Source organism: Sus scrofa, chromosome 1 (assembly GCF_054392235.1).
Source record: "Sus scrofa isolate SSC_HxYL_T2T_F1_AM1 chromosome 1, Sscrofa_HxYL_maternal_Yorkshire_Landrace_v2.0, whole genome shotgun sequence".
Taxonomy (NCBI): Eukaryota; Metazoa; Chordata; class Mammalia; order Artiodactyla; family Suidae; genus Sus; species Sus scrofa.
The window spans coordinates 86,869,453-86,889,199 of NC_139383.1; the positions used below are offsets into that span (position 1 = coordinate 86,869,453).

The window sequence follows — 19,747 nt, forward strand, 5'->3', positions numbered from 1 at the left end:
CAAGGGTCCTATTTGTTTTAATCTAGTCAGCAACCTTATGTCTTTTGATCAGAGCATTTAGTCAATTGACATTGAAAGTAATTATTAATAGGTAGTACTTATTGCCAATTAATTACTCGTTTAATCATTGTTTTTGTTGTTCTTTCCTGTTCACATTCTTTCTTTTTTTTTTTTTTCTACCCTTATGTATGATGGTTTTCCTTAGTATACTTTTGTTTCTTTGTTTTTGGTTTTGTGTATTGGTTATAGGTTTTAGATTTGAACCATGGGGTCATATATGTTGACCCATAATTATATCTTCTAGTTTTAAAGTGGTAATCATTTGAAGTTCAAACAGATTATAAAAGATCTATATTTTAAACCTCCATAAACCCCATTTTATGTTTCTAATATCATATTTTACATCTTCATGCTTATCCCTTAACTTTATTTTAGTCATAGTTGCTTTTGTACTTTTTTAATCTTTTAATCTATGTACTGGTTTATTTATGTGATCATTCATCTTTACTGATATATTTGCCTTTTCTATTCAGATTTTCCCTTTCCTATAGATTCTTACTTCTTTTAAATTTAAAGAAGACCCTTCAACATTTCCTTTAGGGTAGGTTTAGTAAAACTAAATTCTTTTAGTTTTTGTGTGTCTGAGAAGTTAAATTAGCTCTCCTTCTATTCTAAATGATAACCTTGTTGGACAGAGGATCCTGGCTTGCAAGTTTCTTCCCTTTCAGCATTTAAAATATGTGATGCCACTCCCATCTGGATTATAAAGTTTCTGCAGAGAAATAGGCTGATAACATTATGGGGATTCCTTTATGTATAACTGTTGTTCTCTTGCTGCCTTTAGAATTTTCTCTTTAACTTCTCCCATTTTAATTATATGTCTTGGTGTTGATATCTTTCAGTTCATTTTATTCGGGACCTTCTGTGCTTCCTGTGTCTGGATGTCGATTTCCTCCTTCGTTTGGAAAGTTTCATCTATAATTTGTTCAAATATATTTTTGGATCCTTTTCTCTCTCTCACTCTCCTTTTGGAACCCCTATAATGTGAATATTGGAATGCTGAAAGTTATTGGAGAGATCTCTTAGATTGCATTCTTTTTTTTTTTTTTTTTTTGGTCTTTTGTCTCTTTATGGCTGCACCCTTGGCATATGGAGGTTCCTAGGCTAGGGGTCTAATTGGAGCTGTTGCTGCCAGCCTATGCCAGAGCCACAGCAACACCAGATCTGAGCCACATCTGCGACCTACACCACAACTTACGGCAATGCCGGATCCTTAACCCACTGAGGGAGGCCAGGGATAGAACCCACAACCTCATGGTTCCTAGTTGGATTTGTTTCTGCTGTGCCACGATGGGAATTCCACATTCATCTTTTAAAGTTTGTTTTTCTTTTTGCTGTTCTGATTTGGTGATTTCCATTATTATATCTTCCAGGTCAGTTTTGTGGTTTTCTGGATCACTTAGTCTGCTATTCATTCATTCTAGTGTGTTTTTTATTTCACCTGTTGAATTCTTCATTTCTGATGGGGTCTTTTTTTATATTTTCTAGTTCTTTGTTAAGATTTTCAGTGTTTAGATCAATTCTTTTACCTAACTCAGTTAACCTTTTTATTACCACATTTTGAATTACTTTGTTATTTATTTTGGTTTCATTATTTTTTCAGGGTTTTTCTCCTGCTCTTTCAATTGAGAGTGGTTCCTTTGCCTCTTCATTTATACTTTATTTTTTTCTGTTTCTATGAACTTTGGTGAAACAGTTAACCTATAATGGTCATAAAAGAGTGTTCTTATTTGGGAGCATCCCTGTGCAGACAGCATTTGCACAGTGCCTTTGGTAGGAGGGCTGGATTTGATGTAGATGCCAGCCACATCTTTCCTGAAGTTATTCTGGCAGCTTTCACCTTGGTAGTGGTTGCAGCTGGAGGTGGTGTGGCTAGAGCTCACTCTTGGTGTAAAACAGAACTTCCTTTCTGCTCTGTGGCTGTCACCTCCCTGTCAGGGGTGGGATCTGTTTTCAAGTTGCTGAAGCAGAAGCCCTGAGTGTCAAGATTAAAATACCTCTGTTCCCTTTAAGTGTGTGTATTTCTCTCTCCCAGAACCGGGGCCTTTGCCTCCAGAATAGGGGAGTGCTGAAGCAAATGTGGCCTGTTCACATATAGAGATTCAGTGTACTTCTTGTGTAGGTGTCTGTGGCTCTTTTCAAGTGCAACCCATGGTCAAGTCTTTTCCCTGGTCATGGCTGTCTCAGATCCAGTGCTGCACTGTGATGTGGACTGAACAGGGCCAGAGCATTTGCTTGGCTTTGGCTGGGGCTCACAGTGAGATGGTCATGGGAAACCCAGAAGCCACTAAAGCAGACTTCTCCCAGCCCTACTTCAGGGGCAAGACCCCTTTTTTTCCCTCAGAGTTGGTTACTTTTCCCAGCTTCCACCATGTTCCATGGGGGGGTGTGGCCTGTGTGGTTTCTCTGTGTTTGGGGGTCAGGGTGTTGAGGTGTGGTGGAATGGCTGTTATCAGATATCTGACCTGCTTTGGTGTCACTTAAATAAGTGCTGATAATATCTACTTCAGTCTACCCAGCCTCTGCCCTGGGACTGGGTTGTCTCTCTTCCCCAAAGTTTGAATCTTTACCCTGGTCCTGGCTATCTTAGAACCACTGCTGAATGATTGCATGGGGTGAGCAGGGCTGGAGTGTTCATTCAGCTTGAGCTGGGGCCCTGAGTGATGCAATTGTGGGAGACTCAGCAGCTGCTAGAGTGGACCTCTTTCCACCCTGCCAGTGATCCTCATGATTGGAGTCTGGGCTTCTCTAGCCTTTTTGTCTGCACCAGGGTCCTCCAAGCAGCCAAGGAGGCTTATCTCCTCCACATAGGTCCCCAGGACTGGGACACCCAGTCTGTGGCTTGACCTACTCACTCTCCAGGCATGTGTTCACCTGTGCAATTTCTCATTTCCTCCGAGTTCCCTCCTAGCAGCACAAATCCCTGCCCAATCCCCTTTCTTCCATTCCTATCTGATTACCTATGTGTCTTCCTCATAGCCTAGGTTGTACAATCCTGTTTCCAGTTTTCAGTGAGAATTGTTCTACCTGTAGATGTTTTTTTCTTTTGTTTTGTTTTGTCTTTTGTCTTTTCTAGGGCTGCTTCCTGCGGCATATGGAGGTTCCCAGGCTAGGGTTCTAATCAGAGCTGTAGCCTCTGGCCTACACCAGAGCCACAGCAAAGCGGGATTCGAGCCGCGTGTGCGACCTACACCACAGCTCACAGCAACGCCGGATCCTTAACCCACTGAGCAAAACCAGAGGTTGAACCCGCAATCTCATGGTTCCTAGTCGGATTCGTTAACTACTGTGCCATGACGGGAACTCCTGTAGATGTATTTTTGATGTGTATGTGGGGGGAGGTGAGCTCCATGTTCTCTTACTTTGACATATTGATCTCCTCTCTTCCATGTTGAGAAATTTTTGATTACTGATTGAATCTCTTTACTCATTTTTAATCTGTTTAGGTTTCCTGTTTCTTCTTGATTCAGGCTTGGTAGGTTGTGTGTTTCTATAAATGTATCCATTTCTTCTAGGTTATATAATTTTTTGGCATATAATTGTTCATTGTAATGGCTTATAATTCCTTGTGTTTCTGTAGTATCAGCTGTAAGCTCTCCTCTTTCATTTCTAATTTTATTTAAGTCTTCTCTCTTTTTTCCTTAGTCTAAGTAAAGGTTTGTCACCTTTGTTTATCTGTTCAAAGAACCAGCTTAATTTCATTGATTCTTTCTGTGTTTTTTTTTTTTTCCTGGTTTCTTTTTCATTTATTTCCACTTTGATCTTTATTATTTCCTTCCTTCTGCTAACTTTGGGCTTAATTTATTTTTTTTCTTTCAAATTTCTTGAGGTGTTTATTTGAGATCTTTCTTATTTCTTAATATATGCATTAGTGCTCTAAACTTTGTTTTTATTGCACCCCCTCAATATTTTGTGTGTTGTGTTTCCATTTTTATTTGTTGCAAGATAATGTTTTAATTTCCCTTTTGATTTCTTTTTTAACCTAATGTTGTTTAGAAGTGTGTTGTTTAATTTCCACATGTTTATAAATCTTTTCACTTCCCTCTTGTTGATTTCTATTTTTTATACCACTGTAGTCAGAAAAGATAAATTGGTATGATTTACTCTTCTTAAATTTACTAAGATTTGTTTTGTCATCAGCATAATCCATCTTGGAGAATGCTCCAAGTGTACTTGACAAGAATGTGTATCCTGCTGCTCTTGGGTGCAGTGTTTGCTCTATTTCTATTAAGTGCATTTGTTCTAAAATGTGGTTCCAAAATTTCCCTGTTGATTTTCTATCTGGACAGTCTTTCTATTGCTGATAGTGTGGAACTGGAGTCCCCTGCTATTATATTGTTGATTTCTCCCTTGAGATCTATTAATATTTGCTTAATATGTTTTAGTGCTTTGGTATTGGGAAGTGTATGTATTATGATTGTTGTATATCTTTGTATTATGATTGTTACATATCTTCATTTTTTTAGTTATTTTTATTTTTTCCTTTACAGTTGGTTTACAGTGTTGTCAGATTTCTACTGTACAGCAAAGTGACCTAGTCACACATATATATACACGGTCTTTTTTCTCACATTATCCTTCATTATGCTCCATCACAAGTGACTAGATACAGTTCCCAGTGCTATGCAGTGGGATCTCATTGCACATCCATTCCAGTGCAATAGTTTGCATCTGTTATATCTTATTGATTTATTGTCCGTTTGTCATTATCTAATGAGCCTCTTTGCCTTTTGTTACTCTTTTTGGCTTGAAGTCTATTTCATTTCATATAAGTATGGTTATACCCACCTTCTTTTGGTGTCTGTTTGCTTAGAATATCATCCATCCTTTCACATTGACCTTACTTGTGTCTTTAGAGCCAAAATAAGTAAAAACTGGAATGATAATCTCTGCACCTTGAATAGTGCTGTGTAATTTTACATAGCTGTCTCAGTATCTATTTGCCCATACAATGATTCCCATTTCCCAGACAGTGACTTCCCCCAGTGTTTCTCATCACATCCTTTGGCTGTCTCTTGCTCTCAACTTAAATGACTCTTCATGCAGATGCTTAAGAATTTATCTATGAATCCATTGCTAAAAACAAACAAAGGAATAATAGGCTAAGTATGTTACTGAACTGTAGGTAAATCTACATCCTATTTTATTTTATACTTACCAACACTAAGCCCAACCTGATTTGTATGTCTTGTTCAGTACCACTAAAAATATCATTTGGACACTAAATGCAGTATTTTACTGTTCACTGAATTCTTTTTTTTTTTTTTTTTTTTTTTTTTTTTGGCTGCACCTGTGATCAAACCCGCACTGCAGTTGTGACCTGTACCATAGCTGTGGCAATGCTGGATCCTTAACCTGCTGCACCACATGGGAACTTTCTGAATTATTTTTTTATGTACTATTTTTTATCTTTATATACATAGGAACTATCAAGAAACCTTGAGCTAAGTACTAACAGTTTCCAACGACAGTTGCTTGCTGAAAGGAAAAGGGCATATGAGGCTTATGATGAAAATAAAGTTCTTCAAAAGGAACTACAACAACTCTATCACAAATTAAAGGTAAGCACTTTATTTTAAATTGCATCATTTCTCCCTTTAATATATTTTAGATGAAAAGTCACATTTTAAAATACTTATTTATATTTGGACCTCTGGTACAATATCATTTACCAAATTTGAATATTTAACATTTGTAAAGAAAATATTTGTTAATATAATCACTTATAGCCAAAAATGAGACATTAGATACACTAATAGGAATGACGTAACTGGAGAAAGTTATAAAATCCTGGAAGGAAGTTATGTGACCTAGAGTTTTTCTGAGTTGCACAGTTGGATAATCTATTGTTCTTCCTTCAATGATACCATGATTGATGATTTTTGAAGTTCCAAATAATGCTCTTCATTTTCACATTGTTAGAAGATGCTTTCAAATTATTTAATTTTGTTAAAGTTGGTGTTCTTAATTCTATCCAGAGGTCATTGATGGGTTGAAATTTTGTGCAAAATTGTTTATGCATTAACTTGCATAGAATTTTCATTTTGTTAATCAGATTCTCAGAGAAAATCCATAGCTGCAAAATGGTCAAGAACACTTGTGTTTGAAAAAGTAGTCTAATTTTTACCTCACTGTTGTTAATTTGGAGCCCACATTTGAGAGTTGCAAACTAAATGATTTGCCTCTGTGAGTAAACCTAGAAGTCAGTTGAAGACAGTACTACCTGTCATGTGAGAGTGGGTAGAGAATGAATTTTGCCTCATTTGTTCTGATTTTCTTTACTGCCAGTGCCTTTTGGATTTTTAAGGAAAATCATCGTTCTACCCTAACCTAAATGTCCTAAAGACCGTCCTTTCTGTAGTTGGTAGTTACAAAGGGAAGCCGAACTTACATATATTCCAGTTTGGTGAGAAAAATACTACTTGACAAGGTGAGGGATTTTGCTTTATTTTAAATTGAGACTCTACATTCTTAATTATATTGGGGTTTTTTTCAGGAAAAGGAGAGAGAGTTGGACATTAAAAACATTTATTCTAATCGTCTTCCAAAGTCTTCTCCAAAGAAAGAAAAAGAACTTACATCAAGAAAAAATGGTATAGTAGTTTTTATTGTTGAAAAACATATTGTTTTTAATAATAAATTAATTTTGAAGTAGAAGGAAGATAAAAGAAAAAATATATTGAAATAAATTTTAATGTCCTTTTAGGTACTTTTCAGAAATCTTTTCACTTTCTCAGTTTTTTCCTCCAAGGTCATTAAAATTATGTTTTTCCTAATTTAAAAATTTTTTCTTATTATAACTTATATTTAAAATTTTTGTGAAAACATAAGCATACCCTAAATAGAGATTATAGTATATAATAAACCTTTATTTATGTATATAACTTATCTTTAACAGTTAAATATTTTACTAATTTTATCTATTTTTCTCCACATTTTTTCTAGAGTATTTTGAAACAAATCCCAGCTGTAATTTCATTTCACTCATAAATATTTTATTATTTTTATGCATATGCTTTTTTAAAAAAACAAAAGTATAACTTCGTCTCTGGAATATAAAAAGTTAAAAACATAAACTTTGTAAAACTTCAATAGAATTTATCCCTCACAGTTGTCCTCAAATCAAAAATTGCTAGTAAATCCTAGAAGTAAAAACAGTAATAGTGAGTAGTCATGGAGCTGAGAAACGTGTGTTATCTCAGTTAGAGGGTGAATTCCATATGTCTTAGCACTGTTCAATACGATTAGAAAAATTCTTTTATAATTTTCATGGTAGCTGCATGCCAGAGTGATATTACAAACCAGTGTACAAAAGGAGTACAAACCAGTGAAGACTTGGAGCTGAAGGAATATCCTCTAACACCACAGACAGTTATGTGTTATGAAAACAAATGGGAAGAACCTGAACGTCTTTCTTTGGTGAGTTTAGCAATATGATGAGGTACTAAACTCTAGGTTTGAAATTATTCCTAAATACCCAATATCAAACTTTTAAAAATTTCAGCAATGAAGCTAGTGTCGCTGTATAAATATGCAACTCACCTTTTACAGAGAAAGAGATAACATCTGTGCATTTTATTAAACTCCTTTGGATTGACTCTTAGTTAACATTGCATCTTTCAGATGCTTTCAGAAAGGTTGGTTGTACTTTCTGGATTGGAGGAAGAAGAAGAAAAAAATGTCTAAGTTTCTTACCTTTTATATCTCCTACCAGATAGTCTCTAAAAACCCTTCTTGCTTTAATGTTTAATAGCAAGTTATAGTAGCTTTCAAATGATTTGTTAGAATTTGACTATATGAATTTTTTTGGCCTCCTTTACAAGAGAATTTTATAGGTTAACTGAATGTTGAGCAAAGTAATTGCAGTGGAATCAGACTTTAGAACATTCAAATTAGAGTGGAATTCAGGGGGATATGTTGGAGCTTCATTTAAAAAGACTCAGTACTGGAAGGTCCTTTCCTCTAAGAGGGTTTTATCTTTAGTATTTACAGTTGAAACTCTAAAGAAAATAAAGTATGAGGGATTCTGTATATTTCATATAATCCCATGTTTTTGTGCCTTGTAAATATCCCAGTGATCCTTAGATCTCTTCCTGTGGTATAAACAGAAAGGATGGGCTCAATTGTTTCCCATTGTACTCTAGTTTTTTGTTTCTTCATTTTTGGTTTCCAATTTGGGTAAGTTAACTGTGTCTGCTAAGTGTGTTTCTTCCTGTATTTATGTATCATTAAGACTAGGTCATGTTAATTTGGTTTTTTTAAAGGTAAAGTGTGGAATAGCAATGTAATTCTTAATTTTAGAAGAGAAGAAAAAAAATTGCCCTTTGTATTACAAGCTTCATCAGAAGCAGCAGCAGTGTGATATAGGGAGAAATGATATGGCTCTGGAGTTAGCACTGCTTTTTAGTTAAATTATGGTTCTGACATTTTAGTGACTTGTGTGACTTCTTGGAGCTTCAGTTTCCTAATCTATAAAATGGGTGCATTATACTTTAGGGTTGTGGAAATAACTAATCATGGAGTTTATAGAGCTCTTAAGACTAATCCTGACTCTTTAAGGGGTCTTGGCAAATGGGGGAGCTGTGTTAAAGCAGAGGCTGTTGCTATTAAAAAGAGACCCAGGAGTTCCCCTTGTGGCTCAGTGGTTAATGAACCTGACTGGCATCTGTTAGGATGCAGGTTCAATTCCTGGCCTCCCTCAGTGGGTTAAGGATCCAGCATTGCTGTGAACTGTGGTGTAGGTCACATACACGGCTTGGAATCCATGTTGCTATGGCCCTGGCGTAGGCTGGCGGCTACAGCTCCAATTGGACCCCTAGCCTGGGAACCTCCATATGCCCTGGGTGCAGCCCTAAAAAGACAGACAAGAAAAAAAAAAAAAAAGTAAAGAGACCCAGAATACAGTAGCTCAAGCAGGATACAAGTTTCTTTCTTTGGTAATATACTGAAGGTCACTCAGTAGTCCAGGATAGGCAGACTTCTTTGTTCCATAGTAGTCACCCTAATCATTCTCTGTCTTGTCGTTCTTCAATCATAAAGAGTGTAATATCATCTTTGTGGTTGGAATTGGCTTACCACACCTGGGAGGAGGAATGCGGAAGTGGAGAGCAAGCAGCTTTTGTTTTTATAAATGTGACCAGAAGTTGCATATGTACTTCCACTCACACCCCACTGGTCTGTCTAGCTGCAAGGGAGGCTAGCAGAGGTGGTTTCCATTTGGGCAGCCCTATGCTCTGCTAAAACTCAAGGGATTCTGTAACTCAAAGGAAAAAGGGGAAAATGGACTCTACCAGTCCACTAATGATAAATTTTACTTTTATTAAGAAAATTACACATACACATGTGAAAGGGACCATAAGAAACAAATTTTAAGCTTTTAAAAAAATTGATTTAAATATAAGATTTATTAGTTGAAGGCTTTGGACATAGTATAAACTCAAAAGATTCACTGCAATTGTCACTGAGGGTGTTATAGTTCAACACTGTCTCTCTCGGCTTTTAATAGGTTATTAATAGCCTTTTCTGGTTAACTTAATTCATCAGATTTTGTTGTGAAATGTACAAAGCAAGGATGCTTCAGATACTTGTCTCTTCAAAGTTTTACATAATGGTTTTGCTTCCATTATATTGGTTCTGATATGTCTTCCAAATGCCTCTTTAAAAACTTTAACTAAAGTAAGACAATAACCTGTGTGCTTTTGAAAATATTTCAAAAGGTGGGTAATTGTGTCTTGCTAAGAAATTGAATATCTAACTTAGTTGGTATTAATGGGGCATAAATCTTTGCTCTTTAAATTGCTTTCCCCCTTTTCCTGCATGTGAACGTGCATTTTTTCAAAAATTGTGTAATAGGATCTGAAATCTCAAAAGGGAAATGATCATGAAGAAGCAGGGATTCTAAACCCAGTTGTGGAAAGAGAAGACAAATTTGTTAAAGATCAAGGACTCCGCATTGTGAAACAGGAGGTTGAGAAGCTGGAGGATGGTAAGAAAGAATTTGTTTAAGTGAGTGATGATGAGTCAGCATTCCTTGGGAATGAAAGGGCTAGATTCCCTTGATATTTTCTAGCTGAACAGTGAATTGATTATACAGAACAAAAAGAGTGATTCAGGTGAGGGGAGTCTATCAAGAGTCACAAACATTTGAATGAACTTACTAAGGAAAGAAAAAGAATAAAGGCGTCAGTTATTATTTGGGGTTTGGGGAAAAAGACAAGTTTACCTTCAGGAAATTCAGATGAAATAGGACTCAGATGAAAGGGGGAAAATTCCTTGTGTATTAACTGAAGCTTGATGTAGAGATAACTGAAAGGCAACCCTATTTTATTGGTTTGACCTTGAGACGCTCTAGTTTATAGACGAGCCCAAACATTAAAATTAATGAATTGGGAGTTCCCGTCATGGCTCAGTGGAAACAAATCCGACTAGGAACCATGCATGAGGTTGCAGGTTCAATCCCTGGCCTCTCTTAGTGGCTTAAGGATCCAGTGTTGCCATGAGCTGTGGTGTAGGTCGCAGACGTGGCTCAGATCTGGCATTGTTGTGGCTGTGGCGTAGGCTGGCAGCTATAGCTCTGATTAGACCCCTAGCCTGGGAACCTCCATATACCGCAGGTACAGCCCTAAAAAGACAAAAAATAAGTAAATAAATAAAATTAGTGAGTTGTGAAGCCTTGAATATATTCCTATAATTTTTCTTTGGTTTTAGTATATAAAATAAATCTTTAACATATTCATCCACCAGTGTGCTAGTGTAGTGAACCAACTCACATAGTTTCAGATATTGGAAATGAAGTTCATTTCCGTTTGGATAAAGTGTCGTAAAGGTATAAATGGGAAGGATCCCACACTCTAATCCTTTGCATGCGTTTTCTTAGTTATATATCAGCTATCTCCAGAGGAATACTTTTTCCCCTCTTAAAGTTAATGGAATGTAAAATCATGACCTAATTGTTGTTTAAATTTGTGTGTATTGTGTGTGTATTTAAAACAATATAGCAGTTGAAATAGAACCCATATTTATATCACTATTGGCTAACGCACAAAGGGAAATGCTTCCATATGTTAAAATATAGAATAGAAAATTGGGTAATGTGGTCAGTTCTGATAACACAACAGGAAAGGGAATAAAGTAGCAGAGGACTATCACTTTGTCATTTTGACCGATATTTTACCCCTGGAGTCAGTGTAGAACAACCTGATGTCAGAATATATGTCATTTACTGAAGTTATTAAATGTGTAGTAGTGTTCTTAGATATTTTAATATTTTTAACCTTTTCATTTAGAAATCCTTAGAAAATTTTAGCAAAGTGGCACTAATGACTAAAGAATCATTTAAGAGTAAGTTGCATACCTCATACCCATACTCTAAAATACTTTCATATGTATTTCTCCAAATAAGGACATTCTCTTTGATTATGCCAGTCTAGTTTTCAGCTTCAGGAAATTTAACTTTGATATAGCACATTTCTCTAATCTGCCATCCACATTATAGTTTTTGTTGGTTGACAAAATATTGCCCTTTATAGTAGTATCTTCCCTCTAGGATGGGATCATGATTGCATTTAGTTCTAATATCTTTTCAGTCTCCTTTAATCTAGAACAACTTCTCAGTCTTAAAAATATTTTGTAAGATTAACATTTGTGAAGAACACAGACTCATATTTTTAAATAGATTTTTCTTATTTGGGGTTTATCTGACGTTTTAATTAGATTGAGGTTATTGCGTCTCCTGTCTGAATACTACATAGGTATTGTGTCCTATGTGTCGTCCTCAGGTTATGACGTACAGAGCTTCGGTTTCTTTTTAAGATAAAAGTCTCAGGGGAGGGAGTTCCCATCGTGGCTCAGTGGTAATGAACCCGACTAACATCCATGAGGATACGGGTTTGATCCCTGGTCTCGCTCAGTGGGTTAAGGATCTGGCATTTCCATGAGCTGTGGTGTAGGCTGGCAGCTGCAGCTCCAATTCAACCCCTAGCCTGGGAATTTCCATATGCCACAGGTGTGGCCCTTAAAAAAAAAAAAAAAAAAAAAAAAAAGATAAAAGTCTTTGCTTCTTCCATCCCAGCACCTTCCTTCAGTGTACAGGAAATACTAGATGTGAAAATGAGGCAAGGGAACCTTCTTTCTCACCACTAAATTGAAGAACAAAATTTTTCTATAAATGTGAATCTTAAATATGTATAAATTTTTTGAAACCCAGAATATCAAGTATAAAAATGAAGCTTATGGTGTCCACCCTTACTGTACTGATCATACAGAAATTAAAGATTATTGTTTTGTAAAAGATGAGAGTAGAGTTTTTAATTTAAAAATATTGACTACTATAAAATGCAATTTTAAAAATTTGATTTCAAACAGAGTGGGAAAGAGAAGAACTTGCTAAAAAGCAAAAGGAAAAGACAGCTTTGTTGGAGAGAGAACAAAAGCCAGTGTTGGAAACTGGAAGATATCAAATGGAAATGTACCAAATTCAGAATATGGATAAACTGGAAGAAGAGGAAGAAGAAAGGCTGAAGAAAGAAATGCTACTTGCTAAACTGAATGAAATCAATAGAGAGCTCCAAGATTCTCAGAATCTAAAATATCCTTCTCTGCCATTGCTTCCCCATTTGGAATCAAAACTGCACTCCCGAGAGAGAAACTCCAGAACATACATGTTCTCTGAATCCTCCGAGACATCTAATGGGCATCATTTGCAAGACATTGGTCTTTTAGCTGCAAAAGGAGATGGTCCGAATCCAGGAGACATCAGCAGCCCAGCCTCTGCGGATGAACTTGCATTTGGTAGCTATGTGCCTTCGTTTGCAAAAACATCAGGGAAGTCAAATCCACTTAGCCAAAAAAGTGGCCTTTTGGATTTCCAAAGAAACAATATAGAGAAAGTTAGTAAAGACAGTGTAGATTTAATCACAAGAAAAGAGAAAAAAGCGAATCTCATGGAACAGCTATTTGGTACCAGTGGCCTCAGCAGCATTTCCTCTAAAAGCAGTGACCCAAATTCTCTGGCTGCCCCCAAAGGAGATTTGGACCCTCCAGATTTTCTCCCTGGGGATAAAAGCAGCAGGGGTAGGGAACATGATGATGATGATGACAGCTTTTTCCTCAGCGAAGGGAGAAGTTTTAATTCGAATAGACACCGGTTAAAACATGCAAACCATAAACCAGCAGTAAAAGCAGTTGATTCTGTAGAAGATGAAATTGAAGAAGTAGCACTGAGATGACTGACTAAAATATATGTTTTTTCCAATTGTAAATATTAAAGTATTTTAATACAGTATTTTTTTATTAAACATTTAGACATTTTAATATTAAAAAGTCCTTGTTAAGAAATAATTTTTAATGTATGAATACAGTGGAAATAAGAAGTAGAAGATCATATCACACCACATAACTAGTTTGCCAAAAATGCAAGAGGTTCTTTTGATTGAGACCAAAAGTAAAGATTTATCTTACTTGGTTTTGACTTTTTATTTACAAATAGGTTTTACCTCTTAGATTAGTGATGGAGGAGTTTCACTCCATTGGCGTCCATGTTCATTTTCTGCTTTATCCCTGTTTATTTTTGGTCCTGTCCTCACTGAATTAAATCCAGTCTTCCTGATGATTGCGGAATGGAAAGTAAGAGTGAGAGGCTCCAATCAGGGCATAGCTCCCGAGAGGCAGGGAATGGTGCCGGGAGCCCTGCCCTCTGACTAGGGGTGGGGGGTCCCTCTGTGCACAGCAAGGCTGAGCTGCTTCTAAGGAGGAAGCGGTGACAGCATTGTGATTTACCACTCTTCTGGAAGTGACCACACTTAGATGCTGCTCCTTCCCAATTTAAATCACTTACCCACAGCTGTGCTGACACACAGTAGACATTTGTCTATTTGCATGGACAGTTGCCTGTCACGGCTCCCAGAGGCTTGGGTACAGTGTAATCACTAATTCCTCTCCTTGACCCCTTACATTTTTAGTATCTCAGTGACTGGATGTGAGATTTCATACCAAATACAAAGAATAGAAGACGTTTCATTCCAGTTTTGCAAGATTTTTCAACACAAGTTTCCAGAGTAATGTAACTTAGAAATTTTAATATGTCCTTTTAAGATGTGAACTTGCTGTCAAACCAAAGAGACAACAGTAACGTGATATATTGGACTTTCAGGACTGATTTTAAATCACCCTCAGTTAAAAGTGCTGTGTAAGATGGGGCTCCTGCCTCGCAGAATAGGGGGAAGAGTGTGTTCTGTTGAAAAGCATTTAGTCTTTGCTCTTTGTAGCTCACTTCAGCTGCAAAGGAATAGATGACCTTGAGTCATGCTGGGCATGACTGGTCTTTGAGAAGCAGTAATATATACCACCAACCAAGGAGAAAACTCTCAGATGAAGAATAGTGGGAGTAGTGTGTCAAGGGAAGAGTAAATAAATGTTGATTGACACTTATACTAAAGTGACCTGTTGTTTTCAAAAATTTACCACGTATTTGCTCATAGATTTTTGATGCCAAGCATACATACCGATGAGGGAACTAGAGTTAACGTTTTATCTTGAGTTCTTATAAGTGCTTATTGAATATAATTTCATAATTATTTGACAATACTTATGTGGTTAGGTCTTTAATTAAAAGATGTGCCACCTAGCATCTTCGAAATTGTGTTCCTCTTACTTTTTGGGAACTGAATCTGCTGCTGAATCGACTCCTGAACTATATTAAATTTTTTAAATAGATTTTTTTATGACTGATATTAACAAGCATTTAGTATGTTGTAAATCATTCTTATATATAAACTACAATATTATTGTAATGCAGTTTCTGATAAATTATGTGATATTAATTTTGTTCATGCTGTGCCCAAAGTATTCTTATTTTTAGGTTTTTGGTTTTAAAGGCTTTTTAAAAAAAGTAAAGCTTTATATTCAGGTCATTTTAATTAGTCTCTTGCTGTTTTCTACCTGATGTTTTTTAGTCTCTATAATCAGTTGCAATCAGACAGAATTATTAAAATAAACCTAAAATTCAGTTGTAGACCTAGAAGCATTATGGTATTAAGCTTTAATTGGAGATTAAAATGTACAGAACAGGCTTTTCTTTGTGACAAACCTTAGTGAATAACTTTTTTTCTAAATGTCAAGTGAAATTTATTTGTACTCAGAACTCTTACTAATAAAATTGTAAAACACACTGTGACTCTTTTATTTGAATGATACCTTAAGTCACATCACAGTGGAAATAGGACCTACAGGGTTTTTATGTCATTATTCATCTTTTTTTTTTTTTTTTTTGGTTCGGTATTTTTAGTTGAAGTAGATGAATTTTCCCTAAATCAGGTTAGTGTGCTTAGTCTTATCAGGTAATTATCGTTTTAATTAATCCTTTTACCCTTAATAGCTATCAATATGGCATATATTGCTTATAATGTAAAAAGTTGGGGTAAGGAGGATTCGATTGAATCATAAACTTATTTCATGGCTGACTCACTGTTTTTCGTATCCTCCTTTCCATCTCATATTCAGACATAGTAAATTTCTGGTATTCCTGGTTGGGTGTCAATTAAGTAGAGCCTGCAAGTCTGCCTGGTGAAAAGAAAAGGGAAATAGGTATTACAGTGACCATGCGGATTTCTTTTTTTAGGATTAAAGAAGTTACCATAAATTGTCAAGAAAGGATCTGCTTTGGAACTTTTTCCTTTTTACGCAATAAACGCCCCTTTAACATTAAAGTCCCCTTTTGTACGATTTGAAGGAACTCTTTTTCAGAAAGAGCATGTCATGTATTCATTCATTAACCCTTTGTTTGAGTGCTTCCTGGGGGTGCCTGGGCACGATGTCAGTGCAGGAGGTAGGACCCTGCCCTTGTGGTGTGGGTGGAGCACGGCAGATGGGCTGCACCCGGGCCCACCCCCCCTCCTCCACCTTCTACCTGCTCCCTGGGTGGTGTTTGCTTCCTTAGTTGTTACTGATCTTTCCTAATACTTCTTAGGGTGGCTGTGAGGAGTAAATTCATTACTTAGAGTAATGCTTTGTCAGGTGCCTAGTGCATTATAAGCACTCAGTAAACATCAGCTGTTGTTATCACAGCTGTTAAGAGTTTCCTTTAGGGAATAATTGAAAAAAGAATCAAGCATAAGTGTGTATATATAGACACATTGACACTATACTTTGAGGAAAATACAGCAAACCTCCAAATTAACCATCATAAAACATCTGTACTAAAATGTATCCTGTCCCTGAGGTCTGCACTTAGAATCGTCCTTTATTCAGCACTAACTATGCAGGATGATTGATGATCTTGTTTCCTAATCTACAGCTACATTTTGGAAAAGTTTTCTAAAGATAAGTTTGGTGACATAAGGAGAGGTGGGAGTTGGCCTCAGAGTAAAAAGACTGTGAAATCCAGAAAACCCAGGACTTTGATTGTATAACGTGACTGACTGTATCCCTGCTCTCTCAATGAGTGCGTCCTTGGGTACAAACAGGATGTGTGTACCCAAGGATACACAAAGCCTCCCTGCTTTTCCCCTGTGTAAGATGGGGCTAATGATAGTTCACACCTCCTGGTTTGCAGATCTTCAATGAGTTGACACATGAAAAAACACTCAGAACCATTTGATGCTCAAACTGTGGGTGATATCTTGAGAAGATAATGGAGAAAAAGGGGAAATGAAGTGGTATTGTTGAATTCTGTGTGGCAGTTGGTGTTTTCATTGGCTTCTCACAAAGTATCTTCTAAAGAAGGCACTTAATGCTCCCATTTTACAGTCGAGACTAACAGGTTGTAATGTGTAAGTGATTGATTACACACGTGATAGACTGACTGCATCCAACAGTCTCAAGCCATCCAAAGAAATAAAATACTTTAGGAAGAGTTTTACATTAGTACTCTCTAAGTGGTTAAGTCACAGAAACCCAAAGAGGACTAGCTTAAGCAAAACAAGGAAATTAATTTTGACTAGAATCTGGAAGCTCAAGAAAGTGTGGTTTGCTCCAGAGGTTACAATAGTAGCGCTTACTCTGTCCACCTCTTAGCCTTGCTGGCTGTCCTTTCCAGATAAACCCTACATTTGCTAACAGTATTGGAATTGGCATCCCTTTGGCTGGCACCCATCTCAAAACAAGAAAATCTTTCCTGTAGTTTGTGTTGTGTGCTCACCTATAGGGCCGGTGGCACCCTGCCTACCCCTCTTCATGGAATGCTCGGTGTTTCTGTGCAATGGGGGAGGCCTTTTCCCCTGATGAAGACATTTTGACATATAAGAATATAACCATATTTCCTCTATTTTCCAACTAATTAAAAAAAATAACATGGAGAGGCTCTTAATGAAATGAGCATTGGTTACTTAACATGCCTTATTCCTAGGGACAAGCCATTTTTGTGATAAGATCAGACTACGCCACAGGGTTGTGCTGTCAAGTTCAATTTACTATTCAAGGTGAGCAGGTCAGCAGTAGGTAAGGTGTGTATGCAAGACATTTAAACTACACTTTAGAGCTCATAGAAAAGGCTTAGAGATTCAGACCCGCAGCTCCGCATACTAAATGCTACATACGTGAAATCCCCTGTAGAAATGAAGATATTCTATCTCAATCCAGAACAACCCCCAAATTAGAAATGGGTAACCAGGGTAGGGTAGCAAGAACACGGGCCTGGGGGTTGGAAGATTGCCACTTACTAATTACAACTTTGGTCAAATAATTGAACTTTTCTTAAGGTTCCTCAGATGTGAAATAGGGCAGATCATATCTTACAAGGTTATTATGAGGATTAATGAGATGGTGTGCTCTTGAGAGATGAGAATAAGAACAGTGTGGCCTGTCAGCAGAGGGAGAGCGTTCCCTAGGCGTATTTTATTTCTGTCTCAACACGCCAAACTTTTTTATTTTATTTTATTTTTTTACAACAGACGTCTGTTAATGTGGAATTTTAAAACCTAAACATGTTGTTTTGCCCTATAATCAGCCATGTTTGAAATGGCTCTTGTCTTCACAGACCCACGCAGAGACTAGTCTTGCAGAGAAGGTGCTTGGCTGCTTGTTTCTAGAACTGTGGGGGAAGCAGTTTGAAACACATCGTTTTGCTTCACCAGCCGTTTCCATGGAGGAGGAATAGATGGAAATCAGGAGCCCACATTGTGGTCTGAAGTCAGGGCACTGACGCTCAGCGTGCAGGCTCCCTGCTTCAGAGCTGGGGTCGCCCAGAATAACACGGCCAAAAGCAGCTGCCTTTCCTCTCTCATTCACTGACCTGAATATCAAATTTCAGAATTCCTGTCCCAGTTGGTATTGATCCTGGCTAGACATACTTTTCACACAATCTATATATAACAGTACGTCGTGGCTTTCAGATTTTTTTCATCCTGATAAAAAAGAACTCAAGAGTTAACCTACATGGGCAGTCATGGATACTGAAAACTTCTGGGTACAACTGATGGAAGTCTTTTTTTCTTCTCTAAGAACTAGCCCCCCATCTTAAATTTAGCTTCTAATTTCAATAACCTGTAGTATTTACTCCCATGAGCACTTAGAGAGGAGTTCCTTGAAGTAATCAGCCAAAGCTGTTCTTTATCTAAGATATTTTCCGTAAAGTGTAATCAGCAGAACCAAAGAACAGAAGCAGGGAAACAGTTAATGTTATCACCTCCAACATTATCAGTGGGGCCCATGACTCTGAAATCCAACTTCATAATAAATAAGTAACCTTTGGTCAAAGCAGGAAATGGCGCTTTCCTGGACAGTAACCATGGTTTTCCTTTTTAAGAACAGATTCAGCATCATTCATTCATTTATTCATTTATTTATTTAGGGCCGAAGCTGCGGCATATAGAGGTCGCAGGCTAGGTGTCAAATTGGACTACAGCCGTCAGCCTACACCACAGCCACAGCAACGTGGGATCCAAGTCGCATCTGCGACCTACACTGCAGCTCACAGCAATGCCAGATCCTTAACTCACTGAGTGAGGCCAGGGATCGAACCCACATCCTCATGGATACTAGTCAGATTCATTTCCACTAAGCCACCAAGGAAACTCCAGATTCAGCTTCATTTAAATAGACAATCGTGCTTTCTACTTGAGGCAATAGTTCTCATGTGTGTGCTCACCGCCCACGCCCCCAGAGCTGCAACAGTGTCCCCTAGGAACTTGTTTGAAATGCCAGTTCTTGGGCTCCACCCCAGACCTCCTGAATCAGAAACTCCAGGGATGGGGCAGGCTGTATTTGAAGAAGCCCTGCAGCGGATCAGAGTGCAGCTCAAGTTTGAGAGCCACTGCTCTAAGATAACACTCGTAGGTGGTGGTGGTGGGGGGTGGGGGGTCAGACAGAAGTGGTTTCCCGCAGGACTTGAGAAATCCAAATCTAACGCTTGGGGGTCCAGTGTGCAGGTGCAGGATACGGACCCACCTTTGCCCCCTCACACTGCACACTGTCTAGACTAGAAATAAGCCACTGTCTCTTTTATGTCTGTAACCAGATATGGTCTGTCAGCTCTCTCTGGTTAATATCAGAAGATTTAAACTAGTCAGGAAAGAAAAATGCTATTGGAACCACCAGAACCAAAAAATTGTTTAGTTCATGGAGTTCCCTGGTGGATCAGTGGTTTAAGGATCCAGTGTTGGCACTGTTGTCGCTTGGGTTTGATCCCCAGCATGAAACTTCTGCATGGGCATGGCCAAAAAAAACCCTGGGTAGTTAATATGTCATTCCTCTG

At 37.5% G+C, this 19,747-nt stretch overlaps 1 protein-coding gene across 7 annotated transcripts in view; it reads left to right on the plus strand.

Moving 5' to 3' along the window:
- LCA5 (lebercilin LCA5) overlaps positions 1 to 19,747 on the plus strand; it is a 132,174-nt gene that overhangs the window by 72,788 nt on the left and 39,639 nt on the right. For 5 of the 7 annotated variants that reach the window (XM_003121398.7, XM_084964393.1, XM_021092140.2 and 2 more), the window contains exons 4-8: positions 5,484 to 5,621; positions 6,557 to 6,653; positions 7,337 to 7,479; positions 9,913 to 10,045; positions 12,424 to 15,226. In XM_003121398.7, coding sequence (XP_003121446.3) covers positions 5,484 to 5,621; positions 6,557 to 6,653; positions 7,337 to 7,479; positions 9,913 to 10,045; positions 12,424 to 13,286 — 1,374 coding nt within the window. In that variant the 3' untranslated portion in view covers positions 13,287 to 15,226. Of the gene's footprint in view, positions 1 to 5,483; positions 5,622 to 6,556; positions 6,654 to 7,336; positions 7,480 to 9,912; positions 10,046 to 12,423; positions 15,227 to 19,747 lie in introns of those variants that run through there. The other 2 variants (XM_084964402.1, XM_084964401.1) reach the window with 1 other exon arrangement.